Consider the following 26,153-nt stretch of genomic DNA (forward strand, 5'->3'; position numbering starts at 1 on the left):
AAGAAGTTCCTCTACTTGGATAATGCTTTCTTTCAAAGAAGTATTCGGCCAATACTGAAGAAATGCATCTGAGGTTTGCGAATCTGGTTTTGCACATAGCAAAGAGGCTGCTGATGAAGTCAATCTCCTTCATATTTTACAGATTGTAATGTACTTTTCTATGTTTATCTTTCTGTAATTTCTTGTGAGAAAAGGCATTGTGAGAAAGCTCAAGTAAAAGCCATGAGTGGAAAAAGGCTAAGTAATACACTTGAGAGAAAAGGCTAGAGTTATTTTCAGATCTCTTTAGGTATGTTTATGTCTTGTATCTTGTACCTGTGAGGTATCCCTTTCTTAGTTGGGTTAGCACTAAGAGTGAATAGTTAGGTATTAGCATAGCCAATGTCAAGTTAGGTTAGAACTTGAGTGTGAAAGGATTGGGTCAATCCTGTGAAATTGGTGTATGTAATACTGTTAACTATAGTGAAAATTCTTCCACTGTTGTGGAGGAGACTGGATGTAGGTTGCATAGCACAAGGCAACTGAACCAGGATACATGCTGGTGTTAGCTTTTCTCTTCTCTGCTGTGTTCTGTTTTCTAATATTCATGAGACAAAAATAAATTGTCTCATAAATTTCCGCTGCTGAGTACAAACAGAATCAGAATTGAAAGTTTGTTTTAAAAGGGTCATAACAGCAACTCAAAAAGAAGGCATAGATTCAACCCCCCCTTCTCTAAGCCTACCACAACCTTCAATCTGCACAAAGATTCAAACAATAACCATGTAACCATCAAACACTACAACAGGGTGAAAATTTAAGTACTATGTACTAGCAAGATTACATTATGTAACACTAACAAGTTTCACCATTGCTTGTTATATTGTTGACAAGTTCATCTCTAACACCATATCACTATATACTAACTATGCTATCATACATTAACTTGGCTACTTATATGATATATCACATGCTATCATGATCCAATTCCAAAAACAAAATAAATAAAAAACAATTTGTAATTCCAATTTCAAAATATTAGAACATAGCACATTCCATGAACAAACCTGAAGGCTATATCCGAAAGAAGTGGCAGGGTGGAATTCCAGTTGCCCTCCCTACATGAACCAATGAAAAAAATCAGCAAAAAGCTATCATGTTAAAGTTAGTTTAGACATTAACTTCCAAACAATTTCATTGAAAATTAAAAAAAAAAACAGAAAGTACTCTACCAGCCCATGAATGCTTTGCTGAGTTCCAAAAAACCCATCATGGCTAGGAGCCATAGAATTCAAGGGACCCTACAAGGATATAGATGTCAACTTATAATTGTATATTCCAATCTATGTAAATAATTGTATATTCCAAGGGTTACCCGATGAATTCAGTTACCAGATGCCAAAGCTAATCAATCAGTGGGCAGAGCAGCTCTTACCTTCGACTCACAAGCACGGCGGACGACGAGCACGATGAGGGACGGCGGGCAGAGCGCTACTGAACACAGTAATCACGATGATGGGTCGGGGCAGCACCACTATGCGACTATGATGAAGAATGGTGATTGGCGAATGGGGAGATGACCTTGACCACGACGAACAGTCGCAGATCTCGAGCGCCACTGACAGCCACAGTGACAAGACCAGAGGTGGCGGTCGCGTTGGAGGAAGCTCGGGTTTGCTTTCACGAGAGGAGAAGAGTGACTTGAAGACTCGACCTGCATCCGTTTCATCTATTTCTTTTTTGGAACGACCAATAAGGCCCAACTTGCGAAGCAGGCACCTACGGAACCCAGCACAATGAGATCCCGTGCCAATTCACGCTACCAACTCGGCTCGGCCGACCATCCCATGAGCGCCCGCAGCTTGCTGACAACCTGCTCCATTCTGCAAAAGGAAGACAACACGCGTCAACAGCAAATGCACGGAAATGGAATATCTGTAAATCTGTATGAGCTTACATCTGTACAGTAGTGCGACCTAGATAGGATTTTTATGGTGTGGAGCCTGGAGGAACGCACGATAATTGTTATTTTCTGAGACAGAAATAGAAAAAGAGAGAGAAAGGCGAAGGATATTCGATTTCCAACTTGTCCATCTCCGTTCGTCACACAACAACTGCACTTTCTTTTGTTCCGCCCGAACTGTAATTCGTTCTTCTTCTTTTTCTTTTTCTCTCTTCCTTTTCTGTAAATTTTGAACTTTTTGATTCTACAATCGAACTTTTCCTTTACAAATTACCCAATTTGCCACCCGTTGTTCTAATCGGTCGCTTTGTATCGGACGTTGCCAAGCATACTTGGGGATTAAAGGGCGCCACTTTCCTAATTGGCTCGGTCACTCACTCTTCTCTCACTCTCACTCTCTCAATGATTTGACCTCTGCCGTCCGCCATTCGCTGCCGGTCACCTGCATCTCCTTCGTTTGCTCGGTTACGCACACAGCTGCACGTCGCTCTCTACTTTCTGCTCTGCTTCTCCGTACTCTCGCAGTCTCGCTCTCTATTCTGCTTTGATGCATGTCAAGTCTCTGGCACCGTTCGTTGTGTCCTCTGCCGTTGTTCATTTGTGCACAACCGCACACATCCGGACGTCCCTGCACGACTGCGCCGCTTCTCTCCCTGCACGACTACGCCGCTTCTCTACCTGCACGATTGCGCCGCTTCTCTGCTCCATTCAGGTATATTTTATAAGAAAAATTTCATTGTTGTTACTTGAGTTTGTTACTGGCTTACTGCATTCTTTAGTTGTTCTGTGATAGTCTGAGCTCTGAATATATGAATTCTGATCATTATTAATTCATTTTTCATAATTGTAATCTGTAAAGGGAAAAGGGTTGAATTTATTTTAGTTTTGTTGGAGAATGATGTTCATTTATGTCATTGAAAGCTATTGCAGTTGCAAATTTAGTAAATTACAGTGTTATTGTGTGTGTTCTAAACAAGGTTATGAAAACCGGACCGGACCGACCGGTTCGACCGGGTTAACCGCGAACCGGTCATCTAGCCGGTTCGGTTAACTCCCAAAACCGTTTGGCAAAAAATCGGTTAAAACACTGGTCGAACCGTCGGTTAATCGGTGAACCGGCTGAACCGAACGGGTTTTTAAAGCTCCGGTTCTCCCCCTTCAGCATCAAAACCAATATTCTGAAAATTGGACCGGATCGGACCGACCAGTTGAACCGGTTCAACCGGGAACTGACAACAAAAAATGGACCGATCCACTGTCTATAACCACTTTGTCAAGAACCGTTTAAAAATTATTGAACCGGCCGAGAACCGGCCGGTTGGGTCGAACCGAAAACCGACCGGTTCCTTAAAAACGACGCCGTTTAGAGTTTTTTGGAAAAAAGAAAAAAAGGAAAACCAACACGTCACTCTCACCCGGTCACCCCCTTCCCCCAACACCCCTCTCTCATTCGCGAATGCCACACTCATCTCATCCCCTTATGAAGCAAAGTTCACAATACTGACAAACCAAGACCCTAGCCTCCTCCTCAACGATTCTACTACCGTCGTGCGTGGTTGTCAGCACCTCCGCGGGTTCCTCCTTTCCCGAGCCAAAACCCAGGACCTCTATTCTAGCGCGGCACGTCATCCCCATCCCTAGCTTCTCTGTTCAAGCCTTGGAGCAGCTCGCCGTCGTCTCGTCGCCGTTTCGTTTACAACCCAGAAAAAATAAACAAAGCTTTGGTAGCGCTGAGAGCCCCTTGCCCCCTTCTCTCCTTCTCTACTCTCCAGAACTCAAGTCCTCTCAACCAAAGAAAAAGTTAAAAACCCTAGACTCAGCCGTTGTTCGTCTGTCCGTCGAGCCACTGCCATCGTCCGTCGCACGCAGGGCTGCTCTCTCGTGCCGTTGTAAAAGTCTGCAACCCCTGCTCTCTTCTTTGATTACTGATTATTTGATTTTTTATGTTAATTTTTTTGAATGATTATTTGATTACTGATGAGCTCTGGTTCTGTTCTGTTCCTGTTTTGTGTGTGGTGATTTCGCTGATTATTGAAGGTCTTATGATAATTAATTATTGAATGTCTTTTGATTATTGATCAGGATTACTGATGTTCTGTTGATTTTGCTGTGTTGTGTTTTACTTTACTGTTTTCTGTTGTGCTGTTGTTGTGCTGATGTTTTGTGTTTTGTGATTGCTTTGCAAAGTGATGTGCTGCTGGAAATTGAATTGCTGTTGTTTTGTGTGTGTTTGTGTTTGTGCTTCACTGTTTTGTGACTTAATTATGCTTAGATGGTGATTGTCTTCATGATTTGGTTTACGTATCACAAGAGGAGTCCTTCTACATGGTCCACCTAGTACAGGGAGGACTTCCTTGGCTCAATTATGTGCTCATGATGTTGGGGTAAATTTTTCCATATAAATGGACCTAAAATTGTTACCCAGTATTTTGGGAAAAGTGAGCAAACATTACATGAAGTTTTTGATTCAGCAATTCAAGCTGCACCTGCTGTGGTTAGGTTTTCTTTGCCCAAATGAAGAGTTTCTTAATTTCAGAGATTGTGTTTTATGAAATAATTTTAGATATTGTTTTGAGCTTCACATATCTTTGAGTTACATATCACATAAAAAATGTTTTTTGAAGTTATTCATTCAAGTCTTAATATTAATCTTATAGTGTTAATTTCTCTTTAAGTTTCGGGGCTATGTTAAATATGCTAAGTACATATAGGATGTAATGTTGTTATTTGATTTATGTAATGGATCCCATTTAGTGGGATGAGGCTCTCTGTCGTTGTTCTTGTTAAATTGTTGGTTGGTGGTCATAAAAAATTCATGTAGGAACTTTGGGTTCCATAATGTTGTTATTAATGTAATGTACCATACTACCGTATTCTTTACAAGCATAATGGGGTAAAAAATAAAAGGTAACCATTTCACTGGCTCTAATATGTTGCATGGGGGGTTATGAACTGCTATAATTGGTTGGTTTGTTATTGTTGGTCTCTTAGTGATTTCTTAATTGCTCTTAGGTCATGGAGATTATTTGGCCGAGTCTCATGGTATAAGTTTGGAAGATATTTTAAAATATATATCAGACTATAATTATATTTTAGGATGTTTATTTATAATTTATTTATTATTTTATTTTAAAACGATTTTTCCGATTGAACCATGATTAGACCGGTTGAACCAGTAAATCAGTGAACCAGTAACTAAAGCAGTTTGATGACCAGTCCGGTTCTCAAAACCTTGGTTAAAATTATTAGCTATTACTGTTAGTGAAGATATGTTTAAATAATATTCAGAGCCAAGATTTTCATTTTAGGTATTACTGTTAATATCCTTACGATACATATTACCGTGGAAAATGATATCTATTCAATCTTATTCTTTATCCAAAAATCTCGCATGTAGTGAGACTGTATGATATCTTTTCAATTATATTTTTTATCCGTCAGAATATTAATTCACTCAACTAACCAAACACATTGGTAAAAAAAATTGTACTATGTACAAAATTTTTGTATTATATGTCAAAATTTTTATAGATAAGTCTATGTTATATGAATTTTTTTTGTTATGCTTCAAAAATTAATGTTTTAATAAATTTTTGTACTTTCTAATAAAAATTTGTGATATAAAAAGTGTGAAAAAAGAGAAGTGGGGACTGATATGCACATTTTTTCGTTGGATTGCACCAACTTGATTGGACTTGATTATAAAAATGCTACCTAACTAAGTCATTTTTAGTAATCAATTAAGTTCAACCAAAATTGATTTAATAGTTTATTACCACAGTAAAAATCAGTCGGAGAAAAGAAAGAAACACGTAGGAAGAAAGAAAAAAATTATTTGATGAAATTTGGATATAAAATTAATTTATTTATCTAATATTTTTTAATTAATTATTCTTATAAAAATATTCCAATAATTTTAAATTTTTTACATAAAAGGTATTTTAATATTTTTTAAAATTTAAAAAATATTTTATTTTTTTAAATTATAATTGATCTTCAACTAATACGGTCCAAATTATTAATTTATTACTTATAAATTCAGCTGGCCCTTTTGTAATTAGCACAATTTTAAAGTAACATTTTATAAATTTACACTATTTTATACGGTACCAATAATAAACACTCCATATTATAAATTTATGAGTTGATGATTGTAAGCTAAAGTTTAATTTAGTGAAATCATTTAATTAGTTCAATAAATTATATTTCAACTGTGTTATGTTTGACTAAATTTTGGCTATATTATTATTATTATTATTATTATTATTATTATTATTATTATTATTATTATTATTATTGTTGTTGTTGTTTACAACAACTAATGATAATTTAAATTGGTGATTCTCTATGAACTATTAATTCAAGTTTGACAAGTATTAATTTTGTTAAGGTTAATTATATTATAAATCTCATCTTTTGAAGAGATTAAAATATTCTTAAATGTTTAAAAGAATAAAGCGATCAATATTATCTTAGATGTCAACTTATTCATTATCTCTTTCACCAGCTGTATTAGACTTGTTGTATATAAGTACTCATGTGTACTCAATGTCCATGTTTCTCTTGTGAGAAGTAATATACCTGCCAATGGAGAAAAATGTTTTTGTCAATGTACAAAAGAAATAGTTTCAGAGTTCAGATTTTACAAAAGAACAATTTCTCTCTTTATAAGAAGTACCATGCAAATAAAAAAAATTGTTGTCTTTTACAAAAAAAAAAAAAAATAATTTCAAAGTACTTATCACTCATATATTGTATTGGGTTAGAATTCTCTTAACTTTTCCTGAGTCCTATTTATAAATAGCCAAAGACAAAAGAAACCATTTCAGAATACTTGTCACTCATATTGTACCGGATTAGAATCCTCGTCACTTTTCCTGAGTCCTCTTATAAATAGTCCACTCATGTATTGAACTTGTCATTGCCACGGCTACACTCCCGCTATTTCTACAATTTTTTTTATAGGTTCCTCTTTGAACTCTCCAGCTAACCACTCAAAACCGCCATGAAAACCATCATGCTCTCCATTGCAATCCTAATCCTTCGACCCCATTCAACCACTCCCCATATTACACTGTCCAAGGTATCTTCAACCGTCACTCTCTCCTCCCATCCACATTCTCACTACTATCCAAATCCAATCCCTATTCCTCTTCCTCCACCTACAGATCCCTCCACGTGCGCGTCATCGACACCGCTCAGCTCTTCGATTACAAGTCAAAGCTCGCCAAGGAGTTCACTGTCTCCCAGCACCTTAAGATCGCAATTGTCCTCTGCACTCACCCGATGTTCGGACCTAAGTCCGCAAGTGACGGATGGACCGGCCTCCCATTTATCTTCGAGAAGGTTCGAATCCTCGATGAGAAGCACCGTATTTCTCGTTGTGAGAAGTTTCTCAATGCGTTTGTCAGAGAAGGTTGCAGGATGGTGGAGATGAGTTGCGAGGATCATGACTGTTACGCCGCCGGTTCGCAGTTAATTACTCATACCGTTGGAAGGATTCTTGAAGGATTGATGCTAGAGTCGACGCCCATTAATAGGAAAGGATACGAGAGTTTGTTGGGATTGGTGGAGAACACTGCTGGGGATAGCTTTGATTTGTATTATGGTTTGTTCATGTTTAATAAGAATTCTTTGGAGATGCTGGAGAAGCTTGATTTGGCGTTTGAGGATCTCAGGAAGCAGCTCATTGCACGGTTGCATCATGTGGTGAGAAATTAGTTGATGAAGAACGGTGAAAGTTTGCAGCAGTCATGGAAGTAACAGCCATGCACTGCTCCAGCAGACTCGTAATGATCTGCATTGCTGCATTCTAGGTATTTGATATTTAGAACTTGAAAAAATATCAGGGGTTTTTGTTACATTGTGTGAATATTTGCTATTGATGTTTTAGAGAGTGTTCGTGTTTGTTGAGATTGAGAGCAAGCAACTTAATCATTTAATTCGAAAGATGTTGTTCTTATGATGGAAAAAGGGTTATTACATGATAATGATTAATGAGTAATGATGCTAATAATGCAAATCCAATGATGTTGCTCAGCTAAGTAGTTTTACTTCAAAAAATTCTAGCCAGTTTGATGAGAACACAAAGCTCAAGATTGCAATAGTTGGTTTTGGAAACTTTGCCCAATTCCTTGCAAAAACTATAGTTAGTCAAGGTCATGAGGTTTTGGCGTATTCTAGATCAGACTACTCTGATGTGGCTCGAGACTTGGGGGTTTCGCATTTCAGCGACACAGATGATCTTTGTGAGCAGCATCCAGAAGTGATCTCACTCTGCACTTTCATCCTTTCGACTGTTAAAGTTCTTAAATCATTACCTTTCCAAAGGTTGAAGAGAAGTACATTGTTTGTTGATGTATTATCTGTCAAAGAGTCTCCTAGAAACCTTTTTCTTCAACACTTGCCTCCTGATTTTGATGTTCTCTGCACACATCCCATGTTTGGGCCGGAGAGTGGAAAGAATGGGTAGAAAAACCTTCCTCTTGTTTATGACAAAGTTAGAATTGGGAATGAAGAATCAAGAATATTGCGATGTTATCAGTTTCTCGACATTTTTACTAGTGAAGGATACCAGATGGTTGAAATGTCTTGTGTTGAACATGATTTGCATGCAGCTGGATCCTAGTTTGTTATACACATAATAGGAAGATGTTTAGAAAAACTGGGGTTAGAGACAACACCAATCAGCACAAAGGGTTACAAAACTTTGTTGAGTTTGGTAGAAGATACCGTAGGGGATAGTTTTGATCTGTACTAAGGTTTATTCTTGTATAATTTAAGTGCCATGGAGTAATTAGAAAGATTCCATTTGACTTTTGAATCATTGAAGAAGCAGCTTTTCAGCTGATTGCATAGTATCTACCAAAAGCAGCAATTTAAAAATGAAAAACAGGTCTTTGCTTTGCCAGAAAGGTCCTATACTGCTAGAGAAATCTAAAAACAGTGATGCGTCATCACCTCTTTCAAAAACTGTAAACACCAAATGAATTTATGCCAAAAAATTTCATAATGTGAATGATTTGGCCCAAAGTTGGTTGGAATTGGAGGAAGCTGTTCAATCAGGTCCAATACGAGGTTTTGGGGAAAGGCTGAGCTCCATTATTGATGCCTACCTTTCACAGTAAGTTTCAGATGCGGGAGTTTAGTATTCAAAGATATTCTTGTGTTTAGTAGCTACTTGCTGTTTAAATTAAGAGCTTTTCCTACCGATTCTAATGTTACATGCTAATCACAACCATTGAAATGTAATAATTTTTTGAATTAAATTGAGATACATTTCGTTCATGGATCACTGAGAAGGGTCACGCTGTTTTGCTAAAGTCTTTACCTTATTCGGAGTTTGAATGACATAATAATGTGAAAAGAGAATATTTTTTAATTTATTTATCTAATATTTTTTAATTAATTATTCTTATAGAAATATCTAATAATTTTAAAATTATTATATAAAGGATATTTTAATATTTTTTAAATGTAATGTTAAAATTTTTTTTATTTTTTTAAATTATAATTGATCTTCAACTAATACGGTCCAAATCATTAGTATATTACTTATGAATTCGGCTGGCCCTTTTGTAATTAGTACAATTTTAAAGTAACATTTTATAAATTTACACTATTTTGTATGGCATCAATAATAAACACTCCATATTATGAACTTATAAGTTGATAATTGTAAGCTAAAGTTTAATTTGGTGAAGTTATTTAATTAGTTCAATAAATTATATTTCAAATATGTTATGTTCAATTTTGGCTATATAATAATAATAATAATAATAATAATAACAATAATAATAATAAATTATTATTATTATTATTATTATTATTATTATTATTATTTACAACAACTAATGATAATGTCATTAAGTTTTGTTGGTGACTTGGTGTGAACTATTAATTCAAGTTTGATAAGCATTAATTTTATTAAGTTTAATTATATTATAAATCTCATCTTTTGAAGAGATTAAAATATCCTTAAATGTTCAAGAGAATAAAGCAATCAATATTATCTTAGATGTCAACCTATCCAATATCTCTTTCATCAGTTAGGGCAGATACAAAAATATTACGATGGGCCAATAACATATATAATATTAAAAAATTATGCAAAAAATTATATAATATAAAATATATTACAAAAATATATCGATAGAAAATATATTTTAAAGAACAAAAAATATGTATATACTTTTTATTAACAAAGTGGTCGATTCATATCATAAAATTCATCGATAATAGAACTTGTGTCAAATTTTTTAGCAATTTTTTTCAATATAATTAAAAGACAATTAACAAGAAATTCATATTTTATTTTGTTTCTGAGTTATTCTTCACAATATTCATAATTGAAAAAGATCTCTCAGTTGTAGTAGTTGAAACAGAGAGAATTAATACCAAATGAATCAAGAAGGACGTTCACAAGAAGAAAAAAAATCCACTTTATGGGATTTGAAAATTTTTATTTAATTAAAAAATATTAGTAATAATATCTGTTCCAATGGTTACCCGAAACTGTAGGTCGATCTCGGATGAGATCTTCTGTTCTGGTCAGAGATGACGTGTCCGGCTGGTGGGTGGTGGCCGGAGCTATCGTGTCCAATTTGTTGGACTGGCTATGCTGCTGATCCTTTGTCACCGGAGGGTGGTGGTACCTGCAAAGGACTCCGATGCTTAAGTTAGCAAGGTATTAAGCAGGTATTTTGTAGAATCAGAGTATGAGTTATACCTGGGTGCTCCAGTGTATTTATAATGGTGTGAAGTGACCTTTCTGGAGATAAGATAGTTATCTTATCTTATCTTATCTTGTGAAGTCATCTTATCTTTATGGGAACCGCCCTTTGTCTTTCTAGGCTTTGGCTGCCTTTATATTTGGGCTGTGTTCCTTCATTTGGGCCTTCTTGGGCCTCTGTAGTGATTTGACCGAGCTCTTGGAGAAGAGGTCGGATAGTCCTGACTTGAAGAGGTCGGTCGACTTGTCGTCAAACACCCCGGGTCGGACAGCTCGACCCAGGGTATGAACAGTGCCCCTGCTCGAGTGTGGTCTTCCTTTTGAGGTCGACTTCAGGTGGCCTCTTAGGTCTTGTTTATTATAGCCACTTTACTCCTGCTTGTTGGTTGCTTTGCTTAATATTTTCTTAGGCATCTTCAGGGTGTTAGAACCTTGTTTTCCAGCCTCTTTCGATTGCCTTCGTATTTTCATACTTGTAGCTTGATTCTTTTGAGCTTGTAGATTTCTGAGTCCAACTTGTGTGCCTTTTGTCGGCTGACTTCTCTATCTCGGCCTGAAGCTATTTTTAGTAATCCGTATTATTTGGACCTTTGTTAGGCCTTTTCTGTGTATTACTTTTCGTAGCTTGTGTGATTTCGTTGGGATGACTTCACCATGTCGGTTCCCTCTAAGTTATTTCTAGTAATCTTCTTTTTTGGACCTTGGTGAGGTCTCTTTTAGGGATTACTTGTTATAACTTTTTGTTTTGGGCTGACTTCATCACGTCGGTCCCTTCTAAGTTATTTCTAGTAATCCTCTTTTTTGGACCTTGGTGAGGTATCTTTTAGGGATTACTTGTTATAAGTTTTTGTTTTGGGCTGACTTCATCACATCAGTCCCTTCTAAGTTATTTCTAGTAATCCTCTTTTTTGGACCTTTGTCAAGTCTCTTTTAGGGATTACTTTTTATAACTTTTTTGTTTTGGGCCGACTTCCTTACGTCGGTCCCTTCTAAGTTATTTCTAGTAATCCTCTTTTTTGGACCTTTGTCAGGTCTCTTTTAAGGATTACTTTTTATAACTTTTTTGTTTCGTGGGAGGCCGACTTCATTGTGTCGGTCCCTTCTAAGTTATTTCTAGTAATCCTCTTTTTTAGGGCTGGCCAGGCCTCTTTCTAGGGATTTACTTTTTATAACTTTGCTGTTATGGTCGACTGGTCTGACTTCTTCATGTCGGTCCGTCTTTTTTAAGTTATTTTTTAGCAACCCATTTTTTTAAGACCTCGTCAGGTCCTTTCCTATGGGTCACTTTCGATAACTTCTTGCATTTAATCTGTTTTCATCGCTTTTCATCTTTGCCGATTTTGTAGAAATTGGGTTTGATCCTTGATTTGTCGACCTTTGATGAATTCAGTTTTCATCTTTTGTTGGTCTTTATCCTGATCGAGCAGTGAGTTTGATTTTCACTTTTTGCCGATCTATAGCTTTATAATCGGGCGATGAATTTTGCGTTTCAGATTAATGCATCTTGGTAAAGAAGATTTGTAGAGAATCTGAAAAAAAATTATTCAAGATAGAAAATATGCAAATATATACATGTGGGTGTTTTCCCACTAAGTCAGGCAGTTTGTAGATCTTGGTTTGGCGCCTCATTAAAAAACATTTTCAGGAAAAAGAGTGCACCTTGTCCTAAGATCTTTATTACCTCTAACTATAATACCTTCTTAGGTTGCAGGCATGCCATGACCTTGGAAGCTCTCGCCCTTCGAGTTTGGTCAGCCTGTAGTAGCCCTTTCCAAGTACTTCTATGACTCGGTAGGGTCCTTTCCAGTTTGCTGCCAGCTTTCCTTCTCCAGGTCGAGTTGTTCCAATATCATTTCGGATTAGGATGAGATCGTTCTCGGCAAAACTTCGTGGCACTACCTTTTGATTGTATCTTGAAGCCATTCGACGTTTTAATGCCTCTTCCCTGATCCGAGCTCTTTCTCGGATTTCTGGAAGTAGGTCGAGTTATTCCCTTTGAAGTTGGGAGTTGGCCTCTTCACTGTAGTGGATCACTCTGGGCAATCCTTCTTCGACCTCCACTGGGATCATTGCCTCCATTCCGTAAGCTAATCGAAAAGGTGATTTCCTTGTGGAGTGTGGAGTTGTCCGATATGCCCATAGGACTTGTGGGAGCTCTTCAGCCCAGGCTCCCTTTGCATCCTGTAATCTCAGTTTTAACCCGGCTAGTATGACTTTGTTAGCAGCTTCTGCTTGTCCATTGGCCTGGGAGTGTTCTACGGATGTGAATTGGTGTTTTATGTTCAAATCGGCCACCAATTTTCTGAAGCCTGCATCTATAAATTGAGTGCCATTGTCTGTGGTGATGGAGTATGGAACCCCAAACCTTGTGACAATATTTCTATATAGGAATTTTCGACTTCTTTGAGCAGTGGCATTAGCTAGGGGTTCCGCTTCAATCCATTTTGTGAAATAATCTACCCCCATGATGAGGAATTTGACTTTGTCTGGATCCTTGAGGGAAAGGACCGAGAAGGTCAAGTCCCCATTTTGCGACTGGCCAAGGTGAGGTTACGCTGATAAGCTCCTCTGGTGGGGCGATGTGAAATTTGGCATGTTTCTGACATGGTGGACATGTCTTTACGAATTCTGTTGCTTCTTTTTGTAGAGTCGGCCAATAGAATCCGGCCCGGAGTACTTTTTTGGTAAGAGCCTATGCTCTGAGGTGGTTGCCACAGATGCCACTGTGTACTTCTTCTAAAATTTCCTTTGTGTTGGAAGTCGGCACACATTTCAACAGTGGTGTTGAAATCCCTCTCTTGTATAGAGTATTATTTATGATGGTGTAGTATTGTGCCTCCCGTTTTAACCTCTTTGCCTCCGTTTTATCCATAGGGAGTGTTTCTATTTTGAGGTAGTTAATTATGGGAGTCATCCATCCTTGAACCAGATCTGTTATGGCTGGGACCTTTTCTTCTTCCGAGATTGACGGGTTCTGCAACATTTCCTGGATGAGGCTTCTATTGTTGCTCCCTGGTTTGGTGCTGGCTAGTTTTAAGAGTGCATCAGCTCGAGCATTCTGTTCCCGAGGTATGTGGCGGACCTCGTATTCCCCGAATTGTCTGAGCTGTTCCCTGGTTTTGTCCAAGTACTTTTTCATGGTGGGATCCTTGGCTTGGTAGTTCCCTGTTATTTGTGAGGTGATTACTTGTGAGTCGCTGAAGATGACAAGCTTTTGAGCTCCCACCTCCCTAGCCAGCTTTAAACCAGCTATTAGTGTCTCATATTCAGCCTGGTTGTTTGAAGCAGGGAACCCGAATTTGAGGAAAAGTTCGATTTGGGTTCCCTGATCGCTTTCTATTATCACGCCTGCGCCACTTCCGGTTTTGTTTGAGGAACCATCTACGTAGAGATTCCATTTTGTAGGGATTTCTGGGGTGTCTATAAACTCTGCAATAAAGTCGGCCAGATACTGTGATTTGATGGCTGTCCGAGCTTCATACTGAAGGTCGAATTTGGACAACTCGACTGCCCATTGCCAGATTCTTCCTGCTAAGTCTGTTTTCTGTAAAATGCCTTTTATGGGCTGGTTGGTCCGAACCCTGATGATGTGGGCTTGAAAATATGGGCGAAGTCGTCGAGATGTTAGTATGAGAGTATAGGCAAAGTTTTTCTATTTTTTGATAGTTCAGTTCGGACCCTTGTAGTGCTTTGCTGATGAAGTATATAGGTTGTTGTCCACTGTCGTCTTCTCGGACTAGTGCTGAGGCTACTGCCTGATTTCCTACTGCGAGGTACAATATAAGTGGTTCTCCTTCTCGTGGCCGAGTTAGAATAGGTGGTTGTCCCAGGAATCTTTTGAAATCTTGGAAGGCCTGCTCGTACTCCATCGTCCATTCAAACCTCTTTCCCTTCCTTAGAGTGGCATAGAAGGGGAGAGATTTTATCACCGATCCAGCTAAAAATCTAGACAAGGCTGCCAATCTTCCAATGGGTTGTTGTACTTCTTTGACACAAGTCGGGCTCTTCATGTCGAGTATGGCCCGGCATTTATCCGGATTTGCCTCGATTCCTCTCTGTGTGAGCATAAAACCCAAGAATTTGCCAGCTTCTACTGCGAAGGTGCATTTTGCAGGGTTAAGTCGCATGTCATGCCTTCTTATAGTGTTGAACACTTGAGTGAGGTCGGATAGTAACGACTCTTCAGTTTGTGTCTTTATTAACATGTCGTCCACGTAGACTTCCATGACTTTTCCGATGTGGTCTGCGAAGACCTTATTCATTAATCTTTGATAAGTAGCTCCTGCGTTTTTTAGTCTGAATGGCATGACGATGTAGCAGTAGTTTGCTTTCGGGGTTAAAAATGAGGTTTTTTCTTGATCAGGAAGGTACATTGGGATTTGATTGTATCCCGAATAGGCGTCCATAAACGAGAGGTATTTGTATCCGGAGGAGGCATCCACCAGAGCGTCGATACTTGGGAGTGAATAAGGATCTTTTGGGCAGGCTTTGTTGAGACCAGTGTAGTCGGTGCACATCCGCCACTTCTCATTTGATTTTTTCACCAAGACGACGTTAGCTAGCCATAGTGGGTATTTGACTTCCCTTATGAATCCTGCTTCTAGTAGAGCTTGTACTTGCTCTTCCACAGCTTGGGATCGTTCTGGTCTAAGCTTTCTACATTTCTGCTGTACTGGCCGAGATCCTGGGTAAACTTCCAATTTGTGGCACATTAACTTAGGGTCTATGCCCAGCATGTCTGCGGCTTTCCATGCAAAGAGGTCGACATTGTCCCTCAAGAACTGTATGAGGGACTCCTTTATGTCTTCTTTTAGGATTGTGCCAATATTAGTTGTTTTTTCTGAAGTATTTTCAATTTGGACTTTTTTTGTCTCGCCTTCAGGCTGTGGGCGAAGTTCTTCCCGCCCTCGAACTCTCCCGAGTTCAATGGTGTGGATCTCTTCTCCTTTGCCCCTTAGGTTCATACTTTCGTTGTAACAGCGACGCGCTGTCTTCTGGTCTGCTCTTATTGTAGCAATTCCTTCTGTGGTTGGAAACTTCATGCACAGATGTGGAGTCGAGACTACTGCGCCGAGTTGATTTAGCGTTGTCCGACCTATCAGGGCATTGTAGGCCGTACTCACGTCAACCACTATGTAGTCTATGTTGATTGTCCTTGACCGATTTCCTTTTCCAAAGGTGGTGTGCAGGGAGATGTATCTAAGTGGTTGGATTGGAGTGTCTCCCAGCCCAAATAGGTTGTTTGGATAAGCTCTGAGCTCTTTTTCTTCTAGGCCGAGTTTGTCGAAGGTGGTTTTGAACAGTATGTCAGCTGAGCTTCCCTAGTGCACCAATGTGCGGTGGAGATTAGTGTTGGCTAATATGATAGTGATGACCATGGGATCGTCATGTCCTGAGATGACGCCAGCTGCGTCCTCTTTGGTGAAGGTGATAGTGGGGAGCTCGGGTGCTCCTTCTCCTCCTTTGACATGATATACCTCCCGCAGATGTCTTTTGCGAGATGATTTGAAGATTCCTCCTCCCGCAAATCCTCCATGTATCATGTGGACATGTCGCTCCGGGGTACGAGGTGGTCGTTCGGGTCGTCCGACCTCTTCGTCCCTTCTTCTTTTTCGTTGGCTCATCTGATTTGTTGGCTAAGTACCGATCTAGTCTTCCCTCTCTTACCAATTTTTCTATGATATTCTTTAAATCGAAGCACTCGTTGGTGGGATGTCCATAGATTCGATGGAATTCGCAGTATTCTATCCGATTTCCTCCTCCTTTCTTGCTTTTGAGTGGGCGAGGTAGGGGTATCTTTTCGGTGTGGCATACTTCTCGATAGACATCCACAAGGGACACTCGAAGAGGGGGTGTAATTGTGGTATTTTTTGATCTTCTCCCCGTGCTGATCTTTTTTTTTCTTGGTCTCTTTATCTTTATAGGAGAATCCAGATTTTGAGGCCTCTCCTAATCGAGAGTTTTCCTCCATGTTGATGTACTTTTCTGCTCGTTCTTGTACTTCATTTAGAGATGTGGGATGTTTTTTCGATATGGAGTGACTAAAGGGTCCTTCTCGTAGGCCATTGATGAGGCCCATAATGGCCGCTTCTGTTGGTAGATTTTGTATGTCCAAACATGCCTTGTTGAATCTTTCCATGTAATTGCGAAGGCTTTCCCGATCTCCTTGCTTGATCCCTAGTAGACTTAGGGCGTGTTTAGTTTTGTCCTTCTGGATGGAGAATCTGGCTAGAAACTTTTTGGCCAAGTCGTCAAAGCTTGAGATGGACCTGGGGGGCAGGTTGTCGAACCACTTAATTGCCATTTTTTTCAGAGTAGTTGGGAAGGCTTTGCACCGAGTTGCGTCTGAGGCGTCGGTAAGGTACATTCTGCTTCGGAAGTTGCTAAGGTGATGGCCGGGGTCTGTCGTGCCATCGTATGGAGTCATGTCGGGAGGTTTGAAGTCTTTTGGGATTTTAGCCTTCATGATATCTTTGGTGAACGGGTCTTGGTCTTTACGGGAGCTATCTTCGTGGCTAGATCTGTTAGTTTTAAGATCGGCTTCGATCTTTAGGAGTTTGTCCTCTAGTTCGCGACGTCGCCTAGCTTCTCTTCGTAAATCTCTCTCGGCTTCCCGTTGATATTCAAACTCTTTTTCGAGTTGTTTTAGTCGGTCCTGAAGTGCTTCCATGGCTCCCGTGCTTGGGGAGTTCTTGTCTTTATTAGGTTGAGAAGTATCATCCAGTGTAACCTCCGCGTTCTTATGTGGCGTTCGGTTTTCCAAATCAGAGTTGTTGTCGTTGTCCAGGTTTTCCGCCATGGTGATGGGATGACTTCCAGGTCCCCGGCAACGGCGCCAATGTTCCGAGGGTTACCTGAAACTGTAGGTCGATCTCGGACGATATCTTCTGTTCTGGTCGGAGATGACGTGTCCGGCTGGTGGAGATCTTCTGGTCGGAATAGAAACTTTGTTGAGTTTGGTGGAAAATACAGTGGGGGATAGTTTTTATCTGTACTATGGTTTATTTTTGTATAATTTAAATGCCATGGAGCAACTAGAAAGATTCTATTTGGCTTTTGAATCAATGAAGAAGCAGCTTTCAGCCGATTGCATAGTATCTACCGAAAGCAGCTATTTGAAAATGAAGGACAGATCCTTGCTTTGCCAGAGAGGTCTATACTGCCAGAGAAATCTGAGGACAATGATGCGTCACTACCTCTTTCAAAATCTATAGACACCAAATGAATTTATGTCGAAAATTTCCATAACGTGAATGATTTGGCCCAGGGTTGGTTGGAATTGGAGGAAGCTGTTCAATCAGGTCCAGTACGAGGTTTTGGGGAAAGGCTGAGTTCCATTTTTTATGCCTACCTTTCACAGTAAATTTCAGATGCGGGAGTTTAGTATTCAAAGATATTTTTGTGTTTAGTAGCTACTTATTGTTTAAATTAAGAGGTTTTCCTACCGAATCCAATGTTACATGATAATCACAACGATTGAAATGTAATAATTTTTTGAATGACATAATGATGTGAAAAGAAAATAAAATAAAAAAGTGGATTATGGTCTTTCCTATCTTTTCAAAAGCTTAATAAATTTGAATCTTCCGAATAGTAGCACTTCCAATGGAATAAAAAAGAGGATGGGTTTTTGGGGGGGGGGGTGGTGGAGGATGGCAGATTCATTCCACTTGGGTAGAGAAGGATTCAGCTTGTCATTAAAGTTTAATATTTAGTTGATGTTGTATTACATTTAGACATCATTGTTTTAGGTAATTTAATCACTTTATACAGTTCCAATCTTTCTTTTTAATATGTGGATAACATCTGATTTCAACAGATATGATGAGGAGGCAATATTCTTTGATGAATCTGTGAGAAATGCAAAACGAAAACAATTAGAATCCAAGGCATTGAGTATAAGATTGTCTGCTACCTTTTAATTACTTTATTGATTTATTTCTATTCATTTAGACTAAACTTTAATACTGGCAATAAGAGTTGTCTAAATGATTCTGTAATCCGGTATTCTAAAATCTTAAACTAAGCAAATGAGTTCAATCATATAAAAGTAACAATGCAACAACATTCTTTAATATACACAAGTGCACTTGGTTATTTATCAGAAAATTAGTGAAAATGATGGACTGTGCTGAAAAATTGTAAAGGACTTCTGAAGACGGTCACAATTTATCAGAAAATTGTGAAAATGCTTAACAATTTTTCAGCACAGTCCATCGTTTTCACTACTTATTTTCTGATAAATAACCAAGTGTACTTGTATATATTAAAGAATGTTGCTGCATTGTTACTTTTATATTATTGAACTCATTTGCTTAGCTTAAGATTTTAGAATACCGAGTTACAGAATCATTTAGACAATCCATATTGCCAATATTAAAGTTTAGTCTAAATGAATAGAAATAAATTAATAAAGCAATTAGAAGGTAGCAGACAGTCTTACATCCAATGCCTTGGATTCTAATTGCTTTCGTTTTGCATTTCTCACAGATTCATCAAAGAATATTGCCTCCTCATTATATCTGTTGAAATCAGATGTTATCTATATATTAAAAAGAAAGACTGGAACTGTATAAGGTGATTAAATTACTCAAAACAATTATGTCGAAATGTAATACAACGTCAACTAAATATTTAAGCTTCAATGACAAGTTTTGTTGGTGACTCAGTGTGAACTATTAAGTCAAGTTTGATAAGCATTAATTTTGTTAAGTAGAAGTACGTAAAAACTAAATTCACAATGTACAATACTACAATGTTCAAGTTGGGTTTTGGATTGAAAATTTTACAATTCATGCAAGAGCATGTTTGGGAACTCACAAAAAAGAACTCTTATTTTTCAAAAAACGTTTTTTCTTTCAAAAATAAATTATGTTTGGATATAAATATGAAAATAGCTTATAATCGAAGTTACTAATTTTAAGCTAAAAATAATTTATAAGTGAAAACAATAAAGGGTATTTTAAAGGATTAAATAGAAGTTACCATTTTATAACAAAACTTGTTTAATTATATATAAATCTCATTTTTTGAAGAAACTCATAGAAAGTGAAGAGAACTTTTAGTGGCTGTGGGAGTAACAAGTTTAATATATGAGTGGACTATTTATAAGACAAATTTTTCTATCGGCTTCAGACTCAGGAATGTGGGAATAACAAGTACAATATATAAGTGACAAGTACTCTGAAACTGGACAAAACATCTTTTTTTTATTCGCACGTTACTTCTCATAAAAAAAAATTGTTCTTTTGTAAAATTTGTAGAAAAACTGTTTCTCTTGTACAAAGACAAATAAGTAAACGAGAAACTGGTTCTCTCATAAACTGTTTCGTAGGTATATTACTTTTCATAAAAGAGAAACTGGCTTGTAAAATTTGTACAATAAACGATAATATAAGTATCATCCAAATAAGTATAAAAATATTATATATATGGACATTGAGTACACATGAGTACTTCTTATATACAACAAGTCTAAGACAGCTGATGGAAAAGATATTGGATAGGTTGACATTTAAGATAATATTGATCACTTTATTCTGATATTTTAGTCTCTTCAAAAGATGAGATTTATATATAATTAAACAAGTTTTATTATAAAATGATATTTATTCGTTTAAGATTCATCTTAAAAAATTATTTTAGTCTTTTAAAAGTCAAGTATAAAAATATTTTAATCTTTTTTTTTATATGTAAAATTTCTATTTCTAATATAATTATACAATTTTAATTAATCATATAAACTAATAAAAGTAATTTAGTCTTTTTAAAATTAATTATTATGAGATATGTTAGTAAACTAAATATGAACTATGAGGACTTATTTATCTCTTTGAAATTAATGTTAAAAAAGTTATTTAGTCTCTTAAAGTGAATTATGCAAAAAAAATTTATTCTTTAAAAACGTACTCAGAAAGTTTACCCATGGATGTGATGTAGCAAGACCAATTGCAAATACATTGATTTTTCCCGAGTCAACTTAACCCGAGTTAATTTCTACTAAATTGAGAAACTAAAGCTTGCAAAATTTTAGAATAAAAAAACATACTCATCTATTAATGTCACTAAATTAGTAAATACAAGACCACAAATGTGGTGCACTAAACGCTCTAATAGATAGAAGAATCTAAATCCTCTAAAGTTTAAAGTAACTATAAATCTAAAATCGGTTAAAGATAACTTGAATTGACTTTAGATCCCACAAAAAATATACATCTACTTGGCTATTCGCTACTAATGAAGAATAACAAGTGGAGCTAACGCGGTAAGTGTCAACTGCCGAACGCAATTTGACCACTATATCTTGTCATGGAGAGTGGAGACATTTCTAATTCATCAAGTTCAAAGAAGGTGCCTCTTCTAAAGAAAAATACATAATCATCTTGTATCATACTGCGCAGGAAGCATTTTATTTTCATTCAGGTAAAATGCGTTTCACATTAAACAAGTACTGATAGAATGATAATTACAATATTTATCTCCCTTTCCTTGTGCTGCTGAGAGACATGACATTAGTATTGAATTCGTTACATTATCTTTATCCAAACCCGCATGTGTTATTAGTATAATTTGTCTGATCTTACACTATGAATTTGTTAACTAAGGTGCTTAGCATCACCATTAAATGAATATTCTGTCATGTACCAACAAACATGCTTTCAGTGACGAGACTCATAAACACTCCATCTAGAGGGCCATACTCTTTTCCTGCCAACGAAAAGCTTCAAATCTAGAGCAAGTGTGGTTATGATGAATTTCTTGGATAAGATAAACCAATATCAACTCTGGCAGAGGAAAATCAGTATTGAAAACTTTTCAGCACAATCACTAGTTGAATTCATGTAAACGATACTCTCTTGTAGCTAAGAACTTACTTTCCAATCATGGCTGTTTTTTCTTGCATATATTGCGTAATTTAGAGATTGTTAGATCTGGACCTCCAAAACCATCCATGGTAGCATTTGCCAATGGGAACTCAGCCCTAGATGTCAAGCTGCAGGAAACGATCAACTAAGCAACAGTTCTAATATGCACCATAATGATATACTAAGGAACTGTAAGTAAGACCATGCATTAGTTTAGACCTGCTCCTTAAAACAACACACGGCATTCCCACCCGATTAGCTCCAGCTACTCCAGTTTGGCTTCCTGCAACAAGTACACAGTTGCAGACAGGTAACCTAGCATATTCGGCTCCCGCACGTAGAGCAGCTACAATCTTATCTATACTGAACAGATTATCAAAAAATTAAATGATAATTGACAACAATGTTAGTATTTATTATTTAACAATGTAACTGAAAGTCTTAAACCCACATCAATAACTAATTTGAAATTGAGAAGCAATCAAACGCTAACATATGTATGTAAGTAATATTATGGAGTCTGTACTTTTAAGTTTATTGTGAAATTGACTCTTACCTTATGGATTTTCAAGTTTCTTTTCCCAGAGACTAAGCATTGATCCCTAGGTATTGGTGTCCATAAAAATCAAATAAAACTAGAAGAGATGGAAATAAATGAACTGACCTTTCAGATAAGGTGGTATCAATCTCGACACTCAACTTCAGCATGGATGCAACCTCCTTTGCTAACCTTTGTTTCTCAGCAGAGACTAGCCAAAAGTAGCATCTCAGAAAGACAAACAATGTTGCACACTAAAGATACATGCATGAGAGAGAGGAAGTAATATACCTGCTCTTTTGGCTTCCTTGGCAAGTTCTTCATCCACACCAGAAGAAATTACCTTTCCTGAGACTAGTTGGCCATATAAACTTTGCTCAACCTCTGTATTCCCCACAGTGATTACCTTTATGCTTCGATCATTACCAAGCTTTTCTTTTACGGTCCTAAATTTTAGTAAGCACAAGGCAAAAGAAAGGAAATATTAGTTTGTTCACGTTGTTCTGGAAGGAAAAGAAATTCTGGATGCTAAACAAGCATAGAGCAGGGATCAAAGGGCTTGTGAACCTCACGGGCCCCCAATAATAAGTTCAATGGAGGTGATAAAATATACATTATATTAAAATAGAATACTATTCAAATCTGTACTAGCAGTTAAAAAGCACCTTTACTAAACATTTAGTGTGCAAATAATAATTATATTCCACAATTCCATGTGTGTTTTAACTTTCAAATAAAACAAACCCCAGCAAAGCTCACCCTCACCCTCACCCTTGCACACCTAAATGAAGATTTGGTAAGCAAATCGGAAGTCCAATATACGTGATCGAGAATATTCAGGATAATGACAATTAGCACATATTTTACTGATAATCTTAATATCATATTACTTAGTACCACTATGTAGGTTTGGAACCCTTTTCCCCCCCAAGGAGGACAAAAATTTCATGAAGTTACCTGGCAATATTATCACGGCTTTTACTGTAGGCTGTAAGTATTATTACTGGAATTCCTTCATTATACGCATCATCAATAAACCTGACAATGGAGACAATTATTCTATGTTAAGATAGATAAAAAACGCTATAGTTCCGGAATTCCAAGGAGAAAAATTATGAATTGAGACTTCCCTGTCATGAATACGTCTAATAATGAATAAATTACCAACTACCAGCCGTAAGCTCATCAGGAAAGTAAACATGAAATGTACACATCTAAGGACGTGCACAAATTGCCTTAGTTGAAACACACGAATTCGGTTGAAAACCCAATGAACTCCTAATTAGTGGACAACAAACTAAATTCAAAAGGGAAAATTGCTAGACAATCACTTAACTCATTCCCACTTCAAATATGTTGACCAACAAATCAGCCATATGTTTTTCTTAAAGAATGTTATTAAGATGAAGAGGAAAAGAGACTCTATTTGAAAAAAAAAAAAAAAAACTATGAAATAAAGCTTTCCAGCCCAAAACATATCTGAGAGAGAAATCTCCCTAAAAAGATTATGTGCCTTACAACTGTAAGAATGACTAAATTGACTCAGAATTCAGAAAACAACTTAATGTGGAAAAAATGCATCAGTATGATAATGGAAGCATCCTTAACTAATGTACATATTGATTTCCTCAACTATAGTGCAAAAAGGTAGCTCCCCTGCAGGGTTGCTATTCAAAAGTGAAAACATATATCCAAGAAACATGCATCCACAGTCATATGAAATGAATAGGAGATAACTAACTGTTCAACTCCAGGTCGCAAAGGTAGGTCTTTTGACATCACAAACTCTTCCATTGCCTTTTCCTGCCAATATACCAAAGAGTTAAACAGGAAGCTCTACAAATTCTGAACACTTTAATATCAATACATGCAAATCAGCAGATTAGAAAACCATTTCACCATTTGGGGACATATTTTCACCTTTCTAGGCTATACAATAACAACCCAATTCCTTGAGTACTTTCTTTGCCATTAGAGGTCATATTACACCAGTTTTTTCATTTTTTCTTAATTAGCAGAATTGCATGGAGATATGATATGCTGCTTGAACTTATGTATTACATTGGAGAGCAATAATAGATCTTTCAACATAAAGAGATGGCCCCAGGAGTTAGGACAATTTATGTAGGATTCCTGAAGATTTTAAGTTTCATCAAACAACACATTCTCCTCATACACCAAATTTAAAGTATATTAATTAGCAGTATGTGATTTATCATTAATCAAGTTTGTTCAATACCTTTTCCTGTAAAACACTTTTTGTGAACTGTCCCTTCTCATTTGTGGGCAATGAAGTTGGCCAACCAATCTGCATTCAGATTTAGTTACAGAAGAATATAGCATGGGTTACATTTCTAGGAACATCACTGAAATTTACCAGTTCCTTTTGCTTAAAAGAAAATTCCTAATGCAGACAAAAGATGAACAACTTACTCGATTAAAATACAGAATTATCATCTTCTCTTCATCTCCCGCACTTCTCCTGGAGAGTATTTGCAGCATGGTTAACAAGCAACATAAGTACATAGACCTTGTCTTGCAGCACTCAAGATCAAGCTTTTCCAATAATTAACAAAGCAAAGAGTCTTAACCAAATGCAAATTCAGTCACTTCAATAAGCAAGAGAACAATCTAATCCAAAATCCATTATACACAAGCGCACATGGTGCAGACACACTCACAATTCACAAACCTTAAAAGATCTGCATAGATAGGTTCAGTCCAGTTTGCACAGTCAAGCCCAAGCTTCTCAAATGCTGCACCATCACAGAGTTTCATAATAATAATTAATCACACTCTCGATTTCACATAATACACAATGCAAAGCTCAATTTCGCATTAATTAATTAATTACACCTTATACATTATACATACACGATGCAAAGCTCAATTTCGCATACCTTTATTGAATGCTAATCTATTACCCACTCGGTATGCGTCCATAAGAACCCTAACACAGCAAGGAAATTCAAGTAAACAAGCATATAAAACAATAGAACAGCTTAAACAAAATTCAAATGCCACAAGCAAACAAATAAAAACGAAGCTGAAGAAGAAGACTCACCCGTCGACTTCGAGAAGAACAGCGAGGTCAGAAGATTCCTGAGAGTGCTCGCTGGATAAGGAGCATAGCGGAGATAAACGAGCAAAGCGCGAAGGCTTTGAATTGAAAGCTGGAAGTTGAGTAAGGTGATGATGATGACGATAATGAGGGCGAGGATGAGTGGAGGAGCATCGACGGGAGAAGGTTGAGGGAAGATAGCAGTTATTGTAACTGAATGTGCATGGAAGACGCAGTGTCCGCGTCTGCAGAGTCGAACTCAGCACCGTTGCTTCCATGGCAGCACGCCGGCACGATACGGCTTTGCCTGGGTTTTGTAGTTTTGTTTTGTTTTCTTTTCTTTATTTATTCCATTCTATTTTTAGAAACGAGTAGAAAGAATCATTTGTAAGAAGGTTTGTAGTTTAGAAATACTTTAGGTATACAAATTTACTTTTTGGGTAAAGTATTATTTGGCTCTCAAATGTGTGGGTCAATTCTAGTTTGATAATGTCTTATAATTTCTTAAAAAATTTTAAATAGATTTAATATTATATTATCATTTAATTTACAGGAATAATTAATAGAATGAATAATGTGATATTAATAATGTTATTTTTAAGTTATATTTTATTTTTTCTGTTACTATTGAGAGAAAAAGTTAAGCTGTGTTAATAGTGTAAGTTATTTAGGCTCTATTTGGAAAGTTTTAAAAGTAACTTTTTAAGTTTTTGACTTATGAAAAGTAGTAGTATTAATATTTGGTGTAATTTTCAAAATTAAATTGTGGCTTTTTAAGAAGCTATTTAGGAGCTTATAAAGAAATTAAAAAAAATGATTTTTCTCATAATATTACTACTTTTTATCACATTTTTATAAAATAAACACTTTTAGAACTAAAAATCCAAATAAAAAATAGCTTATTTATAAAATACTTTTAATATAGTCATTTATTATTTAAACTATTTTTTCAAAAGAAACTTAATTAAGCTGTTTACCCAAATTGGGCCTTCTCAATAGTATAGCTCTATAAATAC

General features: G+C 36.9%; 1 protein-coding gene, 1 long non-coding RNA gene and 2 pseudogenes across 5 annotated transcripts; 2 read left to right on the forward strand and 2 right to left on the reverse strand.

Moving 5' to 3' along the window:
- Positions 1–536: 536 nt before the first annotated feature.
- Positions 537–2,760, reverse strand: LOC112741433 (uncharacterized). The gene is made up of 4 exons (XR_003171475.3): positions 1,415–2,760; positions 1,212–1,280; positions 1,047–1,097; positions 537–737 (listed from the first exon to the last, which is right to left on the reverse strand). It is a non-coding gene; the product is annotated as an uncharacterized lncRNA (long non-coding RNA).
- A 4,159-nt stretch (positions 2,761–6,919) lies between these two features.
- On the forward strand, positions 6,920–7,915 carry LOC112742203 (arogenate dehydrogenase 2, chloroplastic-like; annotated as a pseudogene).
- A 46-nt stretch (positions 7,916–7,961) lies between these two features.
- Positions 7,962–8,801, forward strand: LOC112742204 (arogenate dehydrogenase 1, chloroplastic-like; annotated as a pseudogene).
- Positions 8,802–21,055: 12,254 nt separating this feature from the next.
- On the reverse strand, positions 21,056–25,548 carry LOC112741434 (CBBY-like protein). Of its 4 annotated transcripts, none has more exons than XR_011870594.1 (12): positions 25,141–25,521; positions 24,977–25,026; positions 24,769–24,832; positions 24,510–24,558; positions 24,316–24,384; positions 23,818–23,879; positions 23,034–23,114; positions 22,368–22,522; positions 22,203–22,287; positions 21,758–21,821; positions 21,548–21,666; positions 21,056–21,457 (listed from the first exon to the last, which is right to left on the reverse strand). XR_011870594.1 is itself a non-coding variant. In XM_025790431.2 (12 exons), the coding sequence occupies exons 1-11, from the start codon at positions 25,413–25,415 to the stop codon at positions 21,555–21,557; spliced, it is 1,146 nt and encodes a 381-aa protein (XP_025646216.1). In that variant the 5' UTR covers positions 25,416–25,548; the 3' UTR covers positions 21,056–21,457; positions 21,548–21,554. The 4 variants fall into 4 exon arrangements, 2 of the variants coding, with proteins under 2 accessions (XP_025646216.1, XP_025646217.1); XR_003171476.3 differs by having other exon boundaries at positions 21,758–21,896; XM_025790431.2 differs by having other exon boundaries at positions 21,758–21,901; positions 25,141–25,548.
- Positions 25,549–26,153: the final 605 nt, after the last annotated feature.

This window comes from Arachis hypogaea, chromosome 14, assembly GCF_003086295.3.
Source record: "Arachis hypogaea cultivar Tifrunner chromosome 14, arahy.Tifrunner.gnm2.J5K5, whole genome shotgun sequence".
NCBI classification, from domain to species: domain Eukaryota; kingdom Viridiplantae; phylum Streptophyta; class Magnoliopsida; order Fabales; family Fabaceae; genus Arachis; species Arachis hypogaea.